Raw genomic sequence first — 19,019 nt, 5'->3', positions numbered from 1 at the left:
AGGAATGCCCTATATCTGATAAAGCCTTTAGCTGATAGATTTTTCTTTCCTTTCAGGAAGAAGAAGGAACAACTGACATTTTCAGAGAAATCCCTATGGACTCTGTTGTGAAGGAAAGCTTGCAAAGTAGGTTATCATCAGATGTGTCTGCCCTGTGTATGTTCCTGGGGATTTAGTGTTTATTTCTTCTCTGCAAGGTACTGTTGAGCTGAAAGTCCAAAAAAAGCTTCAGCTACTCCCAACTTAATTGATCAGGAGGCAGAGAGAGTCCATGGAAAAATCTCGAGTTCTGGACAAAAGTCTTTGCATTAGGCAACTAAAGCTGGGTCTACTCATTTGTCAGGAAGAAGAAGAGAGAGTTTGATTGCAGTGCAGAAGTATTTCCTGGGGGAGGAGGCACCACTCGTTAAAGAGTCTTTAATTTAGCTGTAGAAGGTGGAGCAGTAGCTTCATCCTGATGCCAGACAAACTCAGAAAGGCACAGATGCCAGCAGCGGTGGTGTGAGTCATTGGACAAGACAAGAAATTAGTGGAATCTCTCTGTTGCCATCAAAAGACACTGTGCAGCTGTCAGGGCCAGCCTGAGGGGAACCATCATTAGACTCTTCGCTGAGTTGATTCATCTCACAAAATGCAGAAAAATAATTTGGAAATAACCCCCCCTGCTGCCTTTTCAGTCGTCTGAAATGGCTCTCAATGGCTGGATTAGCTCCAGGGCCAGCGAGAGGCTGGAGTGTGCAGCTTGGAGCAGGGAAACGCGGAGCAGGATCGTCTCCTCTCAGCCTGTTAGGCCAGCTTGGCCGTATCACTGAAATATGTCCTGAGAATTACACCTTGTGTCTCTGGTGCTCAGCTTCATGCTTATCTGTCTGGTCTATAATTTCAAAATAGACCTGGTATTAGGTGAGATCCAGAGATGTTTGTCATTAGGTGTTGACTTCTTACCTCACCTGATATTTTGTATTCCCCCTAGGTTTATTTTCACCATTCGAATCTGACATGGGCTTGGGACACTCAAAACAAATGAAACTAGAAAGAAGCGAGAGCAGCGAGGAGTGTGAAAGTGGGAATTCGTCCCTGGAGGTGAATTCCATGGTCCAGATCACCTTGGACAAGGGAAATCAGGTTTCGGGAATCATCCGCTGGTTGGGCTACCTGCCTCAAATTATGCACAAAATGGCAGGAGTTGAACTGGTAAGGAGCAAAATACGTCCTGCTGTGAGATTGTATATCAGAACGGGCAGGTCTTGGTTGCTGTTTTCTTTTTGAAGTCTTTGAAGACTTTCAGCTTGTGGCTGTGAATCTCACAGTTTGACCTGGGCCTCTGACATGTCAGAGTGTGCACTGTGAGGGCAAGCACACCATTGTGCCCTCCCTTAGACTGGGGAGGAGAGCCTGCGGCATGATTATGAGGGTTGGTTTGCTCTCTTCAAGAGCAATGTTACTGGAATGTGGGAATGGAACAATCATGAATTCTACAAGCGGCATCAATGCATTCAAAACCTAACCAAATGAAAACAGCCACCAAAACAGGACCAAACTTGTACACAGCACTTCTGATGTTAAATGGCCATATGGGAGACTGTACCTCATTTGTGGAAAGCCTGCTTGCATGTTATTCTTCAATGTTCTTTTCCCAGGATGAAGATAAGGGGGTCACGGCTGGCGAATGGCTGGGCAAATACTACTTCCACTGCGCTCCAAAGCGTGGTCTTTTCGTGAAGCTGCAGTCCTGCCAGCCCGATGTTCGCTTCCAGTGTTCGCGCAACAGTGACCTGAGCCTTGTGGATTACAGTGAGTTCTCTGGGGAGAGGGAAGGCAGGGCCGTGCTGGGACGAGGCATGCTACGGAGAAGCCTCATGCACAGTGTCTTAATCAGCGGTTTAGTAATTCTTCACTTTCTTTGAGAGTTCCAAAAGATGTCAGTTTTAAGAATGCTGACGTTGCTATGGTGGTATTTATAGGGAATGCCCCACGAGTGTGAGAGATGGTAAGTTACTTAACGTAGACGAGGGCATTGAATATAGAATCATAGAATCATTTGGGTTGGGACCTTAAAAGTCATCTAGTCCAACCCCCTGCCATAAGCAGGGACACCTTCAACCAGAGCAGGTTGCTCAGAGCCCCGTCCAACCTCACCTGGGATGTTTCCAGGGATCGGGCATCTACCACCTCTCTGGGCAACCTGGGACAGGGTTTCACCACCCTCATCATAAAAAATTTCTTCCTTGGATCTAGTCTAAATCTCTCCTCTTTTAGCTTAAAACTGTTACCCCTTGTCTATCACAACAGGCCTTGCTAAATATTGTGAGTGGCTCTAAAAAATGAAGCCTCGGTGGCATGGGTTTTTTGGAGAAGGGGAAGCTGGCAGGAAACATTGGGGTGTAACAGAGGGTAGAATTCCAGAGCAACAGTTTTTGCAAGGCATTGTGAATGCTGCAAGCAAGGCAGGGCTCTTCTGCCTGTGGTTTTCAGGGCAGGAGAAAAGGTCTTGTGTAATTGAGATTTGAATGTGGACAAGTGTTTTAGCTATTGGGCCTGGCCTAGCTACCGTACCGTAAACGCTGGGCAAACATAGACCAAGCGTGGGGGTCTGGAGAATCGGAGTGGGTAACTCAGGCTCATGGCCAAGATGTCAGGTGATAATGGTGTTGCACCTGGGGACTGAGAAATAAGAGAGAGAGAGGATTAAATCAAATTTAACGTACAGCTTGATGTGACGATAAGACATTCACAAGAAGATATGGGGAAGAACAGGTCAGTATTTTCATTTGAAAAGGAAGAAATTCCTCCAGAGCAGAGAAGACAACATGAACTAGCCATTTAGGAAATGTAAAAGAGATCACTGTAAACAAGAAGACAGGATTGCTGTAGGGACTGCCCAAAAACTGGGAGTAGGGATAAGGAAGAATGTCATAAGGACATGCTGAAGAGAGGGGAGGGGATTGAATTAGAAGGGAAGAATGCTGAAGAAACCAGAAGAGACCAGATTGAGAAATTCACCTTTGAAGCTTAAAGGAGACAACAGGCCAGCGGGATGAGGCTATTAAAACACAGTTGCCTGTTTGTCCCCTTGCTACTGGGGATGTAGGTTTTTCAACAGAGAGATCCCAAGCTTGCACATAACACAGCACTAGCTCGTTTATAGCTCTTTTTGTCTTCGTTAGACTTGGTGTAACGATGGCAGAGGTTAGGGCATGGCTTTGGTAAAGAAGAGATGGTTTGGTTTTGTCTTCATTTCCCATAGATGAATTACTGAAGAGACAAGTCCTCATCCCAATGTGGTTGAGTCCCAGCAGGAGCAGCGCAGAGGAGCCAGGTGCTGACCTCTGAGCAGAGCTCTGGGGCACCAGGGAAGGGCAAAGTTGACCCACACAAGATGGGAAGCTAAAGGGAGTTGCTTCTGTTCCTTCTTTTGCAGGAGGGCAGGAAGGTCTGCCACAAGCTCCAGACAGCTTTCCTCCCCTCAGGGACGAGGCAGCAGTGCATGTCCTGCAGGGGCGGATGAAAGGGATCCAGGGCCACTGTAATTCCTGCTATATGGACGCAGCTCTTTTCAGGTGAGGACCTACTCAAGTGGTGCCATTTCATTAAATGAGTGCTTTTTTTTAATTGAGCAGAGCCCTAAACTGCAGCACTTCCCTGGACTTCGAAGGTGGCTGGGAATTTACCCAGTATAGAGCAGAATATAACTGTGGAGACGCAGCCTTGATGCTTGCTGCTTTTTGATCTCCTTCCTAATCTGGTAGGTTCTCAGGCCCTGAAGTACCCCTCGTGAGTACCTAAGGTACCCATGTGTCTGTCGTGCAGGGTGGTGAGAGATCGTAGTTCTCTGGACTTGGATTGTGCTGACTCTGTTACTGGAGGTAGTGGCTGAAAACGTTTCAAAGAAACTGCCCAGGAGGTCCCAGCTTCACTGTGCAGCACTGTTTGGAGAGGAAAAGACTCAGTGGTGCCTCACCCTGCCCCCCAGCAGTTTTGGCTGCAAAGTACAAGATTTCATTCTCTCTGAACGTTTCCTTGCTTACTACCAGTGTTCATTAAACCAGATGTGGTTTATTTCACTGCGGGGACGCACTGTCACTCACCTTTCTGTAATTGCATGCATGGACTGTTGAAAATAAAAGCCACCGACTGTCACCAAGCACAACGGTTTGGTTCTAACTACTGCTGCAAACCCATCAGTTAATAGCACTCTCTTTTCACAGCCTCTTCTCCTGTACATCTGTGCTGGACTCCATGCTTTTCAAGCCCTTCCCACTGTGTGACAGGAACATCCAGAGCATTCTGCGAGATGAGATTGTTAGTCCCCTCCGAAAGTGAGTATAGTATGTGGGAATCCTGGAAGTCATCCATCTGCCTTCATACCTTCTCTGCTGCCCTGCCAGATGATACCTGTCACTGAGGGAAAGGGTTACCTGGAGGGTTTCTCCTGCCAGCCACATCCAAAGATTTTCATATCAGGTTTCTCTTCCAGTTGTTCCTTTTACCAGGTTGCAAGGCTGTCATGACTCCTACTGCATGTACCTGAGTCTCTCCAGCTCAGAAGGAAGCCTTGTGAGCTGTAGTTATCAGTGAAAAGATGAAAGGGGGATTCCTGGGGTTGCGACCACCTCTGTGGAGGAACCCTGGAGGTGACAAAACAGTGGCATTAGTCCCAAAGGCAGTATGCAGTGCCAGGCCAGATGAGGGAAGACTGTGGCACGAGAGCTAAATTCTCTGGAATTTGTATCAAAGATAGCAGGTTCCTTCCTCATCCTCCTTAGAGAGGTGTGGAAGAGAGGCATGGAAGAGGGGCATGGAAAGCTGATTGAATGTAAGACATCAGCATCTTCCTTGAGGAGCAGTGTCCTGGCACTGGCTCTAGAAATACAACCCTGAGGCGTTTGGTGATGCTGAGATGTGATTGAGAGCAGCTCTGCCGAGAAGGATTTGGGGGTCCTGGGGGATGAAAAGCTGGACAGGAGCTGGCAACGTGTGCTCGCAACCCAGAAGGGTGACCGTGTCCTGGGCTGCACCTAAAGCAGTGTGGCCAGCAGGGTGAGGGAGGGGATTCTGCCCCTCTGCCCCGCTCTGGGGAGACCCCCCTGCAGGGCTGCATCCAGCTCTGGAGCCCTCGGCACAGGAGAGACATGGACCTGCTGGAGCGGGGCCAGAGGAGGCCCCAGCAACGCTCCAAGGGCTGGAACAGCTCTGCTGGGAGGACAGGCTGGGAGAGCTGGGGGTGTTCAGCCTGGAGCAGAGAAGGCTCCGGGGAGACCTTCCTGCAGCTGCCAGGGCTGAGGGGCTGATAAGAAAGATGGGGACGGGGTTTTTAGCAGGGCCTGTAGCGATAAGACAAGGCGTAATGTTTTTAAACTAAAAGAGGGGAGATTTAGACTAGATCTAAAGAAGAAATGTTTCACAGTGAGGGTGATGAAACCCTGGCCCAGGTTGCCCAGAGAGGTGGTAGATGCCCGATCCCTGGAAACATCCCAGGTCAGGTTGGATGGGGCTCTGCTGTGGTTGAAGATGTCCCTGCTCATGGCAGGGGGTTGGACTAGACGAGCTTTAAATGTCCTTTCCTACGCAAACCATTCAATGATTCTATGATTTAAATACACTGTAGAGATCATCTGCAGCTGCTTCTTGTTTCTAGGACTGGCTTCGTCAGGGCTAGCAGTGTGATGCACCTTAGGGAGCAGCTGACTGAAAAAGGCCAGTGTTCCAGCTTTACCAACGCTGAGAAAGGTAATATGCCCTCTGGGGCCTCCCCGAGGCTGCTTCGCTGTGCGCCGCCTCATCCAGGCACCAGGCTGACAACTTCATTTTATGCTTCTCTCAGGCACGTGAATTACTATGTCTGCTGTGCTGTTCATCTATGTAAAAATGTACATGTAAAATACTTTACAGCTGTTAAAATTCTACAGGCTTTTAAACTGAAATTTGTCCTGAAGTCTGATAGAAAAATAGGAATTGCTGGGTCTCTACCTGGTGGCAGCTGTTTCTAAAAGGGGAGAGGAAGATCTGCGTGAACAGAATTTAAACAGGGGAAATTTCCTTCTCCTTTATACTTTGAGTTATACCCTGATAAGTCCATCCCTGATGTCCCTGCTAGAATCCAGTTTGATTTATCATTTTACCAAGATCAACTTGTGTATGAGTTCTGACAAGCTATTTGAGCTTCCTCAAAGACTGTAGTCAGGTTAAAATAAGACAAAAAACACCTACATCTGAAACCCACCAATCTCTGGTTACAATCACCACATTCCCATCCGTGAACAGCAAGCCCCCATTGTAGTTTACAACAAGGAGCCAGATTACATCAATGCCAAACATCACTGCAACAACCTCTAAGTATCTGGATACCAAATGAGCAGCATTGATTCTTCCAGAAACAGCAGGTATCTTGTCAGTGAACAGCACTTGTGTTTTGTACTATTGTGTATTTATTTTAACCAGGGATAGTTTAACTGTTCAGTTTCTCGAATTTCCATAGCTGTTCCTGATTTACTTTGAGTTTATACTTTGGTGTTAGGTTAAGGTCTCTGAGATGGTGTTGCTGTAATGGCCGGGGCTTGTAAGAGTGCAGCATCTGAGGGCTGGTTTGCTTTTTTCATGCTCGCCATAGGATTTATGCATTAACTAAGTGCTCTCAGCTTTTATCCCAGTTGTCCCCTTACCTAGAATGAAAGAGGAGATCCCAGGTTCACAAAATGCTAGCTCAGATTTATCTGGCAGCTTTTGCCTACTGGATGCAGTGGGGCAAGGCAGTCCTTGTGTGGTGTGACACATATTTTCCTTTGACCTTCCAGATCCTGAGGAGTTTCTCAATCTCATAATGCATCAGATCCTAGGAATAGAGCCACTCTTAAAACTGCAGTAAGTTTCCATATCTAAGTGATATTTTACTTATAAGTGATAGGTAGGTAGATAGATAGATAGATAGATAAGTGATAATTTACCCAGGCCAGGCTTGTTAGTTATCCACCTCAAGATCACCAGGTGTTGCACGTTATCATCAAGGCTTCGGAGGCACAGCTCAGTGAGTTGTGTGCAGCTCCTCTCTGCTGTCCGTATGGTCTTGCTTGTTGTGATCTTGTCTCAGGTGACACATCCAGGAAAAGACATTTTTAATCTCTCCCTGGAGGAGAGAAAACGAGGATAAAACCCTTGTCTCATCCTTAGGGTGAGCCAGCAGTGGTTCGAGAAACGTAGTGTCCAACTTCAGTGCAGAACCAGCAGTATCTGGCAGCCTTTGGATGCGTTTGGGATGTGTCCAGACTGTCAAGCTGGCTCAGGTCCTACAGCCTCTCAAACAGGCAGTCCATGGATGCAGTCCCAGTTTTTCAGGACTCTACAAAGAGGATGAGAGGCTGAAGGAAGCCAAAAATAACTGTGCTGTTCAGGAGCATAGAAGGGGATTGTTCGATTTCTGTGCTCCTTTGTTGAGATGTCAGTCAAGTCGTAGATCGTGGAGTACTCAGAAAGGCTGAGCACAAAGACAGCTCTGTACTGCAGCTCCCCTGCAGAGAGTCATCTGAAGGAAATCCTTTCTCTGCTGGCTCAGGGATGTAGGGGTTGTGGGAGATCTTCTGCACACAACTCACCTTTTGAATGCACTAAGTTTTGCTTTGTGGCTTTTGTATTTGCAGTTATAAGTGGATTTTTCATCTGAGGAGTTTGCTGATTGTGCCACAGTGCAGTTGATTTAAAAAATATTGAAATGTCTTTTAATATTTACATCGACGAGGGAAAATTGAGTTTTGCTTATAGGAGCAGGATGTGATGCTATGGAGGGATAATGAGACCAAAGATGGTCCCATGGCACGTACTTAGTATTTCTGGGTGGAAAAAGCGCTTCGTGTCAGTGTTGCACCAAGCAGCCCTTGGTGCCTTGGGCCCAGAAGCTCTTACAGGACAAAGACGGTATGTCCTCAGGGAGCTCAGATGTTTGTGGCGCCACGTAAACAAGCCCCCTGACCACTCCTTGCAGGTCAGGAGGCCAGAAGGAGCAGGACTGTTACTGTTACCAGATATTTATGGACAAACAGGAGGATCTGGTGGTTCCTGACGTCCAGCAGTTAGTGGAACACTCCTTCCTGTCCTCTGATCTGAAGCTAGTGGAGGTGAGCCCAGCTACCTTCTGCCTATGCTGCTGCTATCTGCTGCCTCTTTCTTGCTTCCTCCAACATACCTATGCCTGCCAGTGGGTCTAGTCTTACATCCAACACTGCAAAGCATCAGGATACACCCACAAGAGAGAGGTCTTGGGGAATCTGAGTGTGACCTGGGAAGAGGGCTATGCTTTCTCTGTTGCTGTTTTGTCTTGTGGATAACTGGAGCAGAAAGCCTTTACTCCCAGCAGCAATATGGAAAGAGCAGCCTCTGGGGCTTGTCTCTTCTGGCAGGATGACTCGTTTGCCTTTCTTTTCCAGATCCCATCTTGCTTCATTATCCAAATGCCACGTTTTGGGAAGGATTATAAAATGTTCAGCAAAATCACTCCTTCCTTGGAGCTGGATATAACAGATCTGCTGCTTGACAGTAAGTTGTTGGGCAATGGTAAAGCTGCCGTCTGGGATTGTGAGCAACCAGGTGACAGGTCTCACCTCTTTGGGTTGTGAGCAGATGTAAGGTGGGATCACGGTGTGATGATTCTTCCCTGAACACCAGTTTTGGCAGAACAGGTTGGATTTCAGGTTAGATCTGAAGAAGACACATGCTCTCACCCCTGTTGCCCCTGCAGGTCCCAGGGAGTGCTGCGTGTGCGGTGATGTCGCCACCTTGGAGTGTTCGGACTGTTTCAAAGACAAGGTATTCGCAGCTACGGGCCTGAAGCAGTTCTGCAGCTCCTGCTCCAGACAGGTATTCCATTTCTTTGGGTGCTTGTGAAATCTGTTTCGGTGGCTGACAGCAGATTGCACCCCCCAAAACACCCATGTTTCCCTTGCAACCATTCAGGTTGGGCACAGAGGGGCCCCTTCATAGAATTATAGAATAGTTTGCATTGGAAGAGACTTTTAAAGGCCATCTAGTCCAACCCCCTGCAGTGAGCAGGGTCATCTTCAACTAGAGCAGGTTGCTCAGAGCCCTGTCCAGCCTGACCTGGGATGTTTCCAGGGAAGGGGCACCTACCACCCCTCTGGGCAACGTGGGACAGGGGTTCACCACCCTCATCATAAAAAATTTCTACCTTATGTCTAGTCTAAATCAACTCCCTTGTAGGTTTTTAAAACCATTCCTGAGCATCAGTCCCACTGCCCGTATCAGTTGCATGAGCGGGGTTAGGTGCCACACATTATTGAACCCTCTGCTTACATAAACTAAATTATGGACAGATCTTGCACAGACTTGAGTGCTGGGTCTCACCAGGAGAGTTCCTACAGCTTTCTGGCCTTTCTTGGAGGGTGGCAGACTCTTGTCTCAGCTTCTCGCTGCCGGCCTGTTGACACAATGCCATTCTCTGGCATGCAGGGACCATGGGACTCAGATCAGTGGGGAATAAACTGGGGGTCTGACCACTGCACACTCCTTTTTCTCAGGCCAGGTTCTCAGATGTGCCACCCCGTCATCTCTCCTCAGGTTCACTCCCACTACCGACGCAAAACACACAAGCCAACTAGGTTGCACATCCCAGAAGAGTTTCACAGCCGGAGTCCCCGGGGCAGCCAGCAGGTCCCTCGTGAGAAGATGGAGCTCTTTGCAGTGCTCTGCATCGAGACCAGTCATTACGTCTCCTTCGTGAAATATGGTCCCGAGAACGAACACTGGATGTTCTTCGACAGCATGGCTGACAGGCATGGTAAGGACACGGTGGTGGGCTCAGAGCTTTGATCGCAGCCGCGCGCTGTGCAGTGGGGCAGCTGTGAGGGTCTGCAGTGCTCATTGCATAGGTTCTGATCAGTCCACCTTTTCTTCTGAAGCCCCCTAGATGATTTAGGCTCTCTCTGGACCCTGCTTCCAACAGTGACCATTTAAGTAGGCCCCAAAGAAGAGTATGGCCAAGCCAAGCACATGTGAATTCCCCCTCGTGCTTTCATGCTCTGGCTGTGTTCAAACAAGGGACTTGTCGAGCCAGATGGGACTGGCTGCCATGTGGGTGAGGACCATCCTCCTGTCCTTGCCCACTTTGTTGTTGGCCTCCAGATCTCTCAGCTAAGACACTACGTTACTGTCGAGTGTGATGGTATCTGCTCAAGCTGTAGGTACTCGTCCCTTGGGACCTGTTTTAGACTTTTCTCCTTCTTTCTGGATTAGGTGATGAAAACGGCTTCAACATTCCCACAGTAACGCTGTGCCCTGAAGTTGCCAAATACCTGGACTTGCCACTGGCTGTGCTGGCCCTGGAGCAACCTCGGGACATGGATGGAGTAGCCAAGCGCCTCTTCTGTGACGCCTACATGTACATGTACCAGAGCAAGAAGATGGCACTTTACAAATGACACTGTCTTGGGCTGGTGCTGCAGAGCAGCGAGGCTTCAGAAACATGAGCTTGGATCAACCCTGCAGCTCATAGCCAGTGAAAGCAGCTGAGTCTGGGTGCACCAAGCTTGCACTTCTGCCTCTTCTTACCTCTTCCAGTGTCTGGTATCGAGCTATCCACAGCCTGTCTGGGCTTGTTAAATCTTGTACCCAGCCTTATCAAGTGATAGTACTTCCTGCAGACCTGGACACTGAATTATTTACACTCAAATTCATTCTCACTTCCTACCTTCCCTTTCCAGCCTCCTTCCTTCCCAGGCACTCTGCAGCTCTGCCTGACCTCACAGTCCTCCCCAACATCCTTTTCTTGCTGCCAGCCCTTCCCTCCTAAGCCGAGGACCAGCATCTAATTAAAACATGAGCAGTTATCCTCAGGTTTGCAAAGAACACAAGAAAACCGCAGCCTCGCCCTGCGTAAGACATCCTCACGTGGACTTGCAGAGTGAGAAAACCAGGACGTGTGAGCTGCACCGGTGTGATTAAGAGATGGGTCAGGATGAGGGTTTTTCTTGAGGTCTGGGATGCGACGCCACACCTAAAGGTGGGTCCCTGAATTGTCTGCACTTCCCTTACCCAGCACTAATATTCTGGCACTTTTACCCACCATCCCTTATTTTCAACCATGAGATTAATTGGATGTCTTGAGCTGCAAATATGCTTTAGAAGTACATATTTTTGCAAGACCAATACTGGAAGAAAGATGGAGCTGAGGAGCAGCATGTGAGCTCATTATGCCGTCTTCTTTTTTTGCAAAGACTGCACTATTGCTACACGATTGGGTGTTTTAAGCTCACTTTTAGCACTTACTGTCCCATCTTTGCATCTGCTTCTGAGATCTGTGCCAGAGACCAATAACAGAATTCCAAGGGAAGAAATGGAAAAAATGAGCTCTCTTGGATTTTCTGCCATGACAAATAAGGTTTAGGGTCTCTGGGTTGGGAACTGGTGTTCCTCAAGTAACTTAAATTTGCAAACTGGGGGTTTTCTGACATTAAGCACATGCTGTCATGGCAGTGGGAAGCTGTTACGGGAGTCAGCGCTATGAACTGGCTTGCCCAGATTCCATGTTGCACTGCTGCGACACTAAAACCTTGAGGGACGCATCCAGGAGCCCCAGATGTGCAGCAGGGATCTCCCACCTGTTTGTTTTTTTTTTTTTCTCTTTAACACAGGGTGCAGTAACTGTAATATGCAGCCTGTAGCTTTATGTCGGTCTTGTTGGCTTGAGCCACACAATGCACATGGCTTAGGGTCTTTTTGCTGATGGCAGGGTTGTGATGCTAACTGGGACCTCAACAGCTTGACGGCTCCATCGGCTTTCTGGTGTGTCTCTTATTTCTGTACGTGGTGGCTACAAAGGACAGCTGGTGTTGTAATGAACCCAGACTGTTAACAAACAGTGAATGTCTGTTCAGCTTCCAAATGTCCTTGCTGAGCATTTCAGCCTCAACACCAAGTTGACCACAAGGCAGCAATGTATCCTCGTGGCACAGAAAGTGAACAATGTCCTGGGCTGCACTCGAAGTGTTGCCAGCAGGTCAAGGGAGGGGACACGCCTGAAGTACTGGATCCAGTTTTGAGCTGCCCAGTACAAAAGAGATGAAGACAGTCCAGTGAAGGCCATGAAGATGATGATGGGACTGGAGCATCTCTCCTGAGGAAAGGCTGAGAGAGCTGGGACTGTTCAGCCTGGAGAAGAGAAGGCTCAGGGGAAAACTTATCAATGTCTGTAAACGCCTGAAGGGAGGGTGCAAAGAGGACGGTGCCAGGAGCTTCTCCGTGGTGCCCAGTCACAGCACCAGAGGCAATGGGCACAAACTGAAACACGGCAGGTTCCGTCTGGACATCAGGAAACGCCTCTTCACTGTAAGGGTGACAAGCCCTGGGTTAGGTTACCTGGAGAGGTGGTGGCGTCTCCATCACTGGAGAGACTCAAAATGGTTCTAGGCAAAGCCAAAGCACCAGCGAGTTGAAGAGTCTGTCTAGGGGTAGGAAAGATGGTGGCAGATCTAGCAACAGATCATCCTGAGGATGGGTTTACCCTGCTCCTGCTTGTGAACTGACATACAGACCTCTGGATGATCCTTGTGGCCATGGACAGGACTGAGGATGCTGCTGTCTCACTGTCTTCCTTCGTCTGCTTAAAGCTGCTCTTCATTCCTTCTCTCTTAAGAACTCAGGACAATCTCTACTCAGGTACGCTGGGGGTTGGGCTTTTCTATTTCTGGTGCTTCTACTCTAAAATATGTAAGTTTTAATAGCAAACTGCTTTTGGTTTTCCTGGAGCTTTTTCTTCTCTTAAAACGCTAAGTGTGAGACAGTGCCCCCACAGCTGGAGCACTGCAACAGGGAGCTCCAGCCTCTTGGATTTTTTTAGAAACAAGAGAGCATCCAGCCTTGTTCGTTAAACTCTCGTTTCCCCCATCAGCATGTGCCGCAAAGATCTAAACAAGATCTAAACCACGGCTGTTCCTGGGAGGGTGTGCAAACGCAGGCTTAGGCTTTGTGTGTGGGGATGTGCAGGTGCATCTCACTGGGCATTTTCCTCTTGCCCTCCCTCACCGCACCTTTCTGATGGGTGGCTCAGTTTTGGGTCTGTACGTTTCACAAGCTCAGGTGAAAGCATTTACTATCTCCCTGTTACAGCTTTGGGCAGGGTTAGAGAAAATATGAGTATCTCAGAGAAGATTCAGTCCGTGCAGGTTTTTTTCCCACTCATGCAATGACTTTTCTTGACCCTGTTTTGATAAAGCCTTCAAACAGTCATTGCTTGGGCATGAGACCTACCCCCCAGTGGAACTACAAAGGGGTTTGCACTGGAATTAGGGTCATAGGATGCTATGAAATGGGGCTGTGAGGCACCTGCTGGGGCTACCTCCAGGTGCTGTCATGGGTCAGCACTTGCTTTTTCATGCCGACTTTATTCTGTCATAAACCATGAAGTGAAGGACATTGAATTAAACGTTCAAGCTGCAGGCAACAAGTGTTTTGAAAGACCAAGGCAGCCACGCAGTGTGGGTGTTAGCTGTGGTGGATAAAGGCCTTTATTTAATTTTTTCGCTTAGGATGAAGTTAATTGCAGGGATTAGTGCCATGCTTCCTCTATGGATATCATGTTAAGAGAGTGCAGGCATCAATGTGGAGCCAGCCTCAACGCCCCAGGGAACAGATACAACATGGAAAGATACAAGAAGTGGCCACAGAGCCAACACTTAGAATGCCACAGATGTGCCATGGCATGGGTTGCGGGGACAGGCTGGCCCTTCCTGTGGTAGGACCTCTTCTTGTGCACTCAAGACTTGGTCTCTAGAGCCACTGAGGAGCTTCAGCATGGGCTGCCACCACAGAAGATGCAGGGTTGGCAGGGCCACCGAGGTGAGCAGCGCTGCCATAGCAGAAGGCATAGGGTTGGCAGGGCCACCAAGACAGGCAGCACGGCCATGGCAGAAGGTGCTGGTCTGGCAGGCCCACTGAGGAAGGCAGGGAAGGACTTGTCGCTTCCAGAGGACATGGGGGCAGCTCCCTCCCAGTGCTGCCTGCCTTATCCCAGCTTTGCTCCTGGGACCCCAGGGAGCGCTTCCAGTTCCTGCAGGGTCCTCACATTAGCACTGTACAGCAGCAACGTCAGTAGAACCATTAATTCCTAATTAGTCACATGGTCTTCAAAAGAGCGCAGAGGAAGAGCTGGCCCCAGGCAGGGCTATGCCTGGTGTGGGCTGGTGCAGCATGGGGGGCAAGCAGGGACGCAGAGGAAGAGCTGGCCCCAGGCAGGGCTATGCCTGGTGTGGGCTGGTGCAGCATGGGGGTGAGGAGGCGGTGCAGCCTCTCTGTCACAGCCACCTGACATGGGAGTGAGAGGGGATGGTGAGCGTGGGCTCCCCAGAAGGGACTGCAGCCCCATATCCATGTGCCACTGCAGCTCCATGGTGAGGCTACACTGGCTTTGCCCAGGCCACCAGGGCCGGGCAGGGTTCCTGGGCATGTACCCATGGTGCCTGGTGAGAAGTGGACATACCGGGTATGGGTGGGGCTCACAGAGCCGGCGGTGAACAGGGCTGAGCAGGCTGAGGGACGCCTGCGCATGGCTCCTCACCTCCAGCAGGCTGGGCAGTGGCTCACACACCTGCAGGATGGAGGTGTATGACCACACCCATGCAGGGTGCTGGCCACCCAGCCCCACTGCCCAGTGAGCTAGCTCCAGGCTGGACTCGGATGCCACCATGTCCAGGGTGGCACCTGGGTTGTTGGGACAGGGGACATCTCAGATGCAAGGAAACACTGGGGTTTAACCCTTTGATTCAGCCATTACTGACAAGACACCACCACCCTGGCTTGGTCATTCACCCAATGTGGAGGAGGACACCCCAACACCAGAAGGTAGAGCCACCACCTCTGACCTGGCCATCTCTGAAGTATGTGCGATGGAGGGGCTCCACGGTGGTGGGCATGACTTTGCTGGCCTCACCAAGCCACCCCAGGACACGGACCGTCAGCTCCTGCCCCACACTGGGTGCGGGCTCCTCCTCCAGGGCCATGAGGTCCATGAAGGGGTGACCTGCAGGGGTGCCAGGTTAGGGGCCAGTGGGTGTGTGGGACAGCAGGGACAGGGTTATGAGGGAGGGATGCAGGTCAACAGGGCAGCACCATGGCAAGGGTGTCCTAACTCACCAGCAGGATCATAGAGCCGATAGATCGTCTTAGTCCCTGGGATTGTCATCTTCTCCTCGTCTTCTGTGAGCTTCAGGCATGGGGAGCCATTGACCTCCACCAGCTGTAAGCAGAGGAGGTTATGGAGATGGTCACCTTATTTTTGTCACCTGCACCAGCTCATGCTGCTGCTGGGGACCGTGCTGAGCTCTGTATTCTCTGCATGTGTCCCTGGATGCTAGGGAGGCCACTGATGCAAACCAGCTGAATAAATAATTAAAAAAACCCCCTCAAACCACCCCAAAATTGGAGATCCTGCCTCCTCCTGCCTGCAAGCTTCTTGTTACAGTGGTCTCATGAACATTGTTTCCAAGGAGGACAGAGGTGGTGGGGTTAAACGCACCCTCAGCAAGTTTACAGATGACACCAGGCTGAGAGGTGCGGGTGACATGCCTGAGGGACAGGATGCCATCCAGAGGGACCTGAACAAGCTCAAGGAAGAGGCCATGTGAACCTCATGAGGGTCAACAAGGCCAAGTGCAGGGTCCTGCCCCTGGGTTGGGGCAGCCCTCGGTATCAGCACAGGCTGGGGATGAAGGGATGGAAAGCAGCCCTGCCGAGAAGGACTCGGGGGTCAGGGGGGATGAAAACCTGGACAGGAGCTGGCAATGTGTGCTCGCAGCCCAAAGACCAACCGTGTCCTGGGCTCTGGAGCCCTCAGCAAGGAGAGACACGGACCTGCTGGAGCAGGGCCAGAGGAGGCCCCAGCAATGCTCCGAGGGCTGGAACAGCTCTGCTGGGAGGACAGGCTGGGAGAGCTGGGGGGGTTCAGCCTGGAGCAGAGAAGGCTCCAGGGAGTCCTTCCTGCAGCTGCCAGGGCTGAGAGGGGCTGAGGAGAAAGATGGGGACACACTTTTCAGCAGGGTCTGTAGCAATAGGACAAGGGGTGATGGTTTTAAACTAAAAGGGGAGAGATTTAGACTAGATCTAAGGAAGAAAGTTTTCACAATGAGGGTGGTGAGACACTGGCGCAGGTTGCCCAGAGAAGTTGTGGATGCCCCATCATTGGAAGAGGTTGGACAGGGCTCCGAGCAACCTGCTCTAGTTGAAGATGTCCCTTCTCATGGCAGGGGGGATGGACTAGATGGCCTTTGAAGGTCCCTTCCAAGCCAAACCATTCTATGATTTGATGGTGTTGGCCTCACAGCAGTGTCCCTTAGGGCCGGAGCCCCCTTTGCTGCACAGCCCCAGCTGTGCGAAGCCTCAGAGAAGCCAGGAAGCCCCACACCCCATGAACCAAGAGGGCAGCGAGCTGCCACCCCTACCTTGTAAACACAGCCCAGCGATGGCTGCAGAGGACATGTCACCAGGTTCGTCCCGATACCGATCATGTCAATCTCGCTCCCCTGGTGCAGCAGAGAAGACAGTGGCCATCAGCAGCCCAGCCCTACTGCTGTTTTTTTAAGTCCGTGCCAAAACCAGAGCCACAGGGTGGGTCAGAGGATGCTCTGCCCAGAGGTCCCTGGTGTCTGTCTGTCCATCTGTCCCATCCAAAAGCCACTTTTTTTCCAGCCTGGAAGCTCCTCTCTGTTATCACCCAAGGAGAAAGTCCCAGCTGATGCTTCATGTCCACCCCATGCACCCGAAATCTCAGCAGCACCAGTGAAAGCCAAGGTGACATCCCAGCCCTGACAGCAGCTACCTCACCTCCCGGCTGAATTCCTCCAGGCTCTGCTCACTGATGTCATTGCTGACAGCGATGAGGGCAGTCTCAAACCAGGGCACCTGGAAGCTGAAGAGGAGCTGGGCAGTGAGTAAGGGAGGCCCCTGGCTCTGCTCGCAGCACCCCCCTGAGCAGCAAGGTCTCCCACTCTGGCAGGACGAGGTGCTGGGAGCCCAAAATGGGGAAGCCAAGGACTAGTGGCAGCCAACCCAGGCTTGGTGGGGGGACTCACTGAGCACCGCAGGCTCGGAGCACTTGGCGGATCTCCTTGGACTGCTGAGCCAGGTCCCCGCTGTCCAGGCGCACCCCGATGGCCTGGTACCCCAGCTGGTGCAGGGCCAGTGCCACAGCACAGAAGTCCGGCAAGCCGCTTCTGGCATGGGCAAGGAGAAAGTTAGTGTCCCTTGCCTGGTGGGACAGGGACCCAGGGCAGATCCAGTGGTCCAAGCCCTGCATCCGGCAACAGCACCGCACGGGGACGCTGCCAGGTGGAAATGTCCCTGCTTCAAGGCCACCAAGCAAGGAGGGGCACATTTGTCCCATCTGCCATGGTAGCAAAAACCACCCTGGGGGACCTGGCATCCTCACCTCCTGACACAATACGTGTCCAGAAGCCCCTGGAAGTCCCGCGGAAAGGCAATGGCATAGGACACGAAGGCAGCCAGCTCACCCCGGTTCGCCTTCTCAGGCGGGGTCTGCAGCAGCTCACACACCCGCTGCAGCCACAACTCGGCCAGGGCCGGGAGATCCACTGGCTCTCCTCCTGCCAGCGGTGGCAGCTCCTGCCCAGGGGACACGGGCATTGAATACCCCTTGGCATCCTCCACGGTACTGGGAGCGTGGGCATGGGCAGACCATCCCATCCCCTGCCCGTCGTGATGCTCACCCGGGGGTGCACCTCCTCCAGCGAGGTGAAGGACATGATGAAGGAGTGGGCGATGGTGCCGCGCACCGGGATGCCGTAAAGCTTTCCCGCCAGGACATTACTGGTGTAGTCAAAGCCTGCAAGGAGGGACGGGGGACACACACGGGTGATGGCGCGGCCGCGGTGCCATGGGGCGCCACAGGGCAGCACTCACCCCCGAGGTAGGAGTACTTGGAGGCTGAAAGGGCACCGTCCGGCCCCTGCGCACGACGGAGCCCAATCTCCATCAGCTTCATGTCCGGGCCAGCAAGGAGTCGGAAGCGGGCAGCGTTGGTTGCCACCAGGCTGGGGAGAGGAAGAGACAGGTCGCACCAAGCCAGGCTGAGCATGGAACCAGCATATAGCCAAGGGTGAGGGTGCTCCAGGACCCTTTCTGCTTGACTGTAGCCGATGCGCAGGGAGGTGGCAGGGACCGCAGTGGGACTCGGAGGGTTTGGCACAGTGGAGACAGATGTGTCCCCAGCAGCTGGAGGACCAGAGCAGGATGGGTCTCTACCTGGCATAGTTGACCAGGCACAGCAACGTGGTCTCCAGCAGCTGCACCACCAGCAGCGGCCCCTTCACCTGCAGGAATGGGACCTGTGGGGACAGCCAGGCCGGTGGCAATGACATCCCTGCCCTCCCCAGGGACACAGGAGCCAATCACCCTGCAGCCCATCCAAAGCAGGGGAGGGTCCCGAGCCATGTCCCACCCTGGCAAAGACGGTGGAGCCCTCTGGCATGGCAGACACTGTCACCTCTGAAGCATCCAGGGTGGCCAGGTAATCGAAGAAGGCATCCTCTGTGGTGCTGGGCAGGACGGAGCGCAGGTAGGCAACATCTGCAGGGACAGAGCTCAGTGGGCACCAGGGCAGGTGGTCCCCTGAGCCACGGCCCCCCAGCACAGGTCAGGCTGGAGGGACTGAGCCACCCATGCTGGGGGTGGGTAACATCCCCCCCGCCTTGGAGAGGTAAGGTTGGGGGCAACGTAACCCTGGGAGGGTACCGTGGCCTCCCAAGTCCCCTCCAAGGGACTGTCCATGGGAGTACTGTCCTCCTGGAGGGTGTCCCACTGTCCCCTAAGTGTCCCTGAGGCCTGTCCCTGTCTTCCCCCGCCAGGTTCCCCTGTCCCTCTTTAGCTGGAATTCCTTGTCCCTAGAGATCCCTGTGAAAAATGTCCCTGACCCCACCAGATCCCCCAAGGGGTCTCCTGGTCCCTCTGAGATATGCCCCTGTCCCCCTGAGGTGTCCCACTCTCCACCAAGGGATGTCCCCATCCCC

The 19,019-nt window shown here is 51.7% G+C and overlaps 2 protein-coding genes across 2 annotated transcripts in view; one reads left to right on the top strand and one right to left on the bottom strand.

The window, feature by feature from the left end:
* The window catches only part of LOC104616867 (ubiquitin carboxyl-terminal hydrolase CYLD-like), an 11,460-nt gene extending 993 nt beyond the window's left edge, over positions 1-10,467 (top strand). Inside the window, exons 3-14 of the mRNA XM_010282019.1 lie at positions 57-126; positions 974-1,194; positions 1,641-1,794; positions 3,422-3,560; positions 4,209-4,319; positions 5,639-5,730; positions 6,795-6,861; positions 7,976-8,108; positions 8,418-8,526; positions 8,729-8,847; positions 9,565-9,784; positions 10,240-10,467. Of these exons, the coding sequence (XP_010280321.1) occupies positions 57-126; positions 974-1,194; positions 1,641-1,794; positions 3,422-3,560; positions 4,209-4,319; positions 5,639-5,730; positions 6,795-6,861; positions 7,976-8,108; positions 8,418-8,526; positions 8,729-8,847; positions 9,565-9,784; positions 10,240-10,424 (1,620 nt within the window). The 3' untranslated portion in view covers positions 10,425-10,467. The remainder of the gene's footprint in view (positions 1-56; positions 127-973; positions 1,195-1,640; positions 1,795-3,421; positions 3,561-4,208; positions 4,320-5,638; positions 5,731-6,794; positions 6,862-7,975; positions 8,109-8,417; positions 8,527-8,728; positions 8,848-9,564; positions 9,785-10,239) is intronic.
* A 3,648-nt stretch (positions 10,468-14,115) lies between these two features.
* Positions 14,116-18,579, bottom strand: NAPRT (nicotinate phosphoribosyltransferase; the record flags this gene model as incomplete). Its single annotated transcript, XM_010282020.1, has 12 exons — positions 14,116-14,304; positions 14,480-14,587; positions 14,862-15,019; positions 15,133-15,235; positions 16,437-16,517; positions 16,819-16,903; positions 17,067-17,207; positions 17,423-17,616; positions 17,721-17,836; positions 17,914-18,044; positions 18,256-18,338; positions 18,452-18,579. Coding segments are annotated over 12 exons (1,517 nt in total), but the record flags the coding sequence as incomplete, so codon positions are not given.
* Between the last annotated feature and the right edge of the window lie 440 nt (positions 18,580-19,019).

This window comes from Phaethon lepturus, unplaced genomic scaffold (genome assembly GCF_000687285.1).
Source record: "Phaethon lepturus isolate BGI_N335 unplaced genomic scaffold, ASM68728v1 scaffold30682, whole genome shotgun sequence".
In the NCBI taxonomy this organism is placed as follows: domain Eukaryota; kingdom Metazoa; phylum Chordata; class Aves; order Phaethontiformes; family Phaethontidae; genus Phaethon; species Phaethon lepturus.
This window is presented reverse-complemented; position numbering and strand designations above follow the sequence as displayed.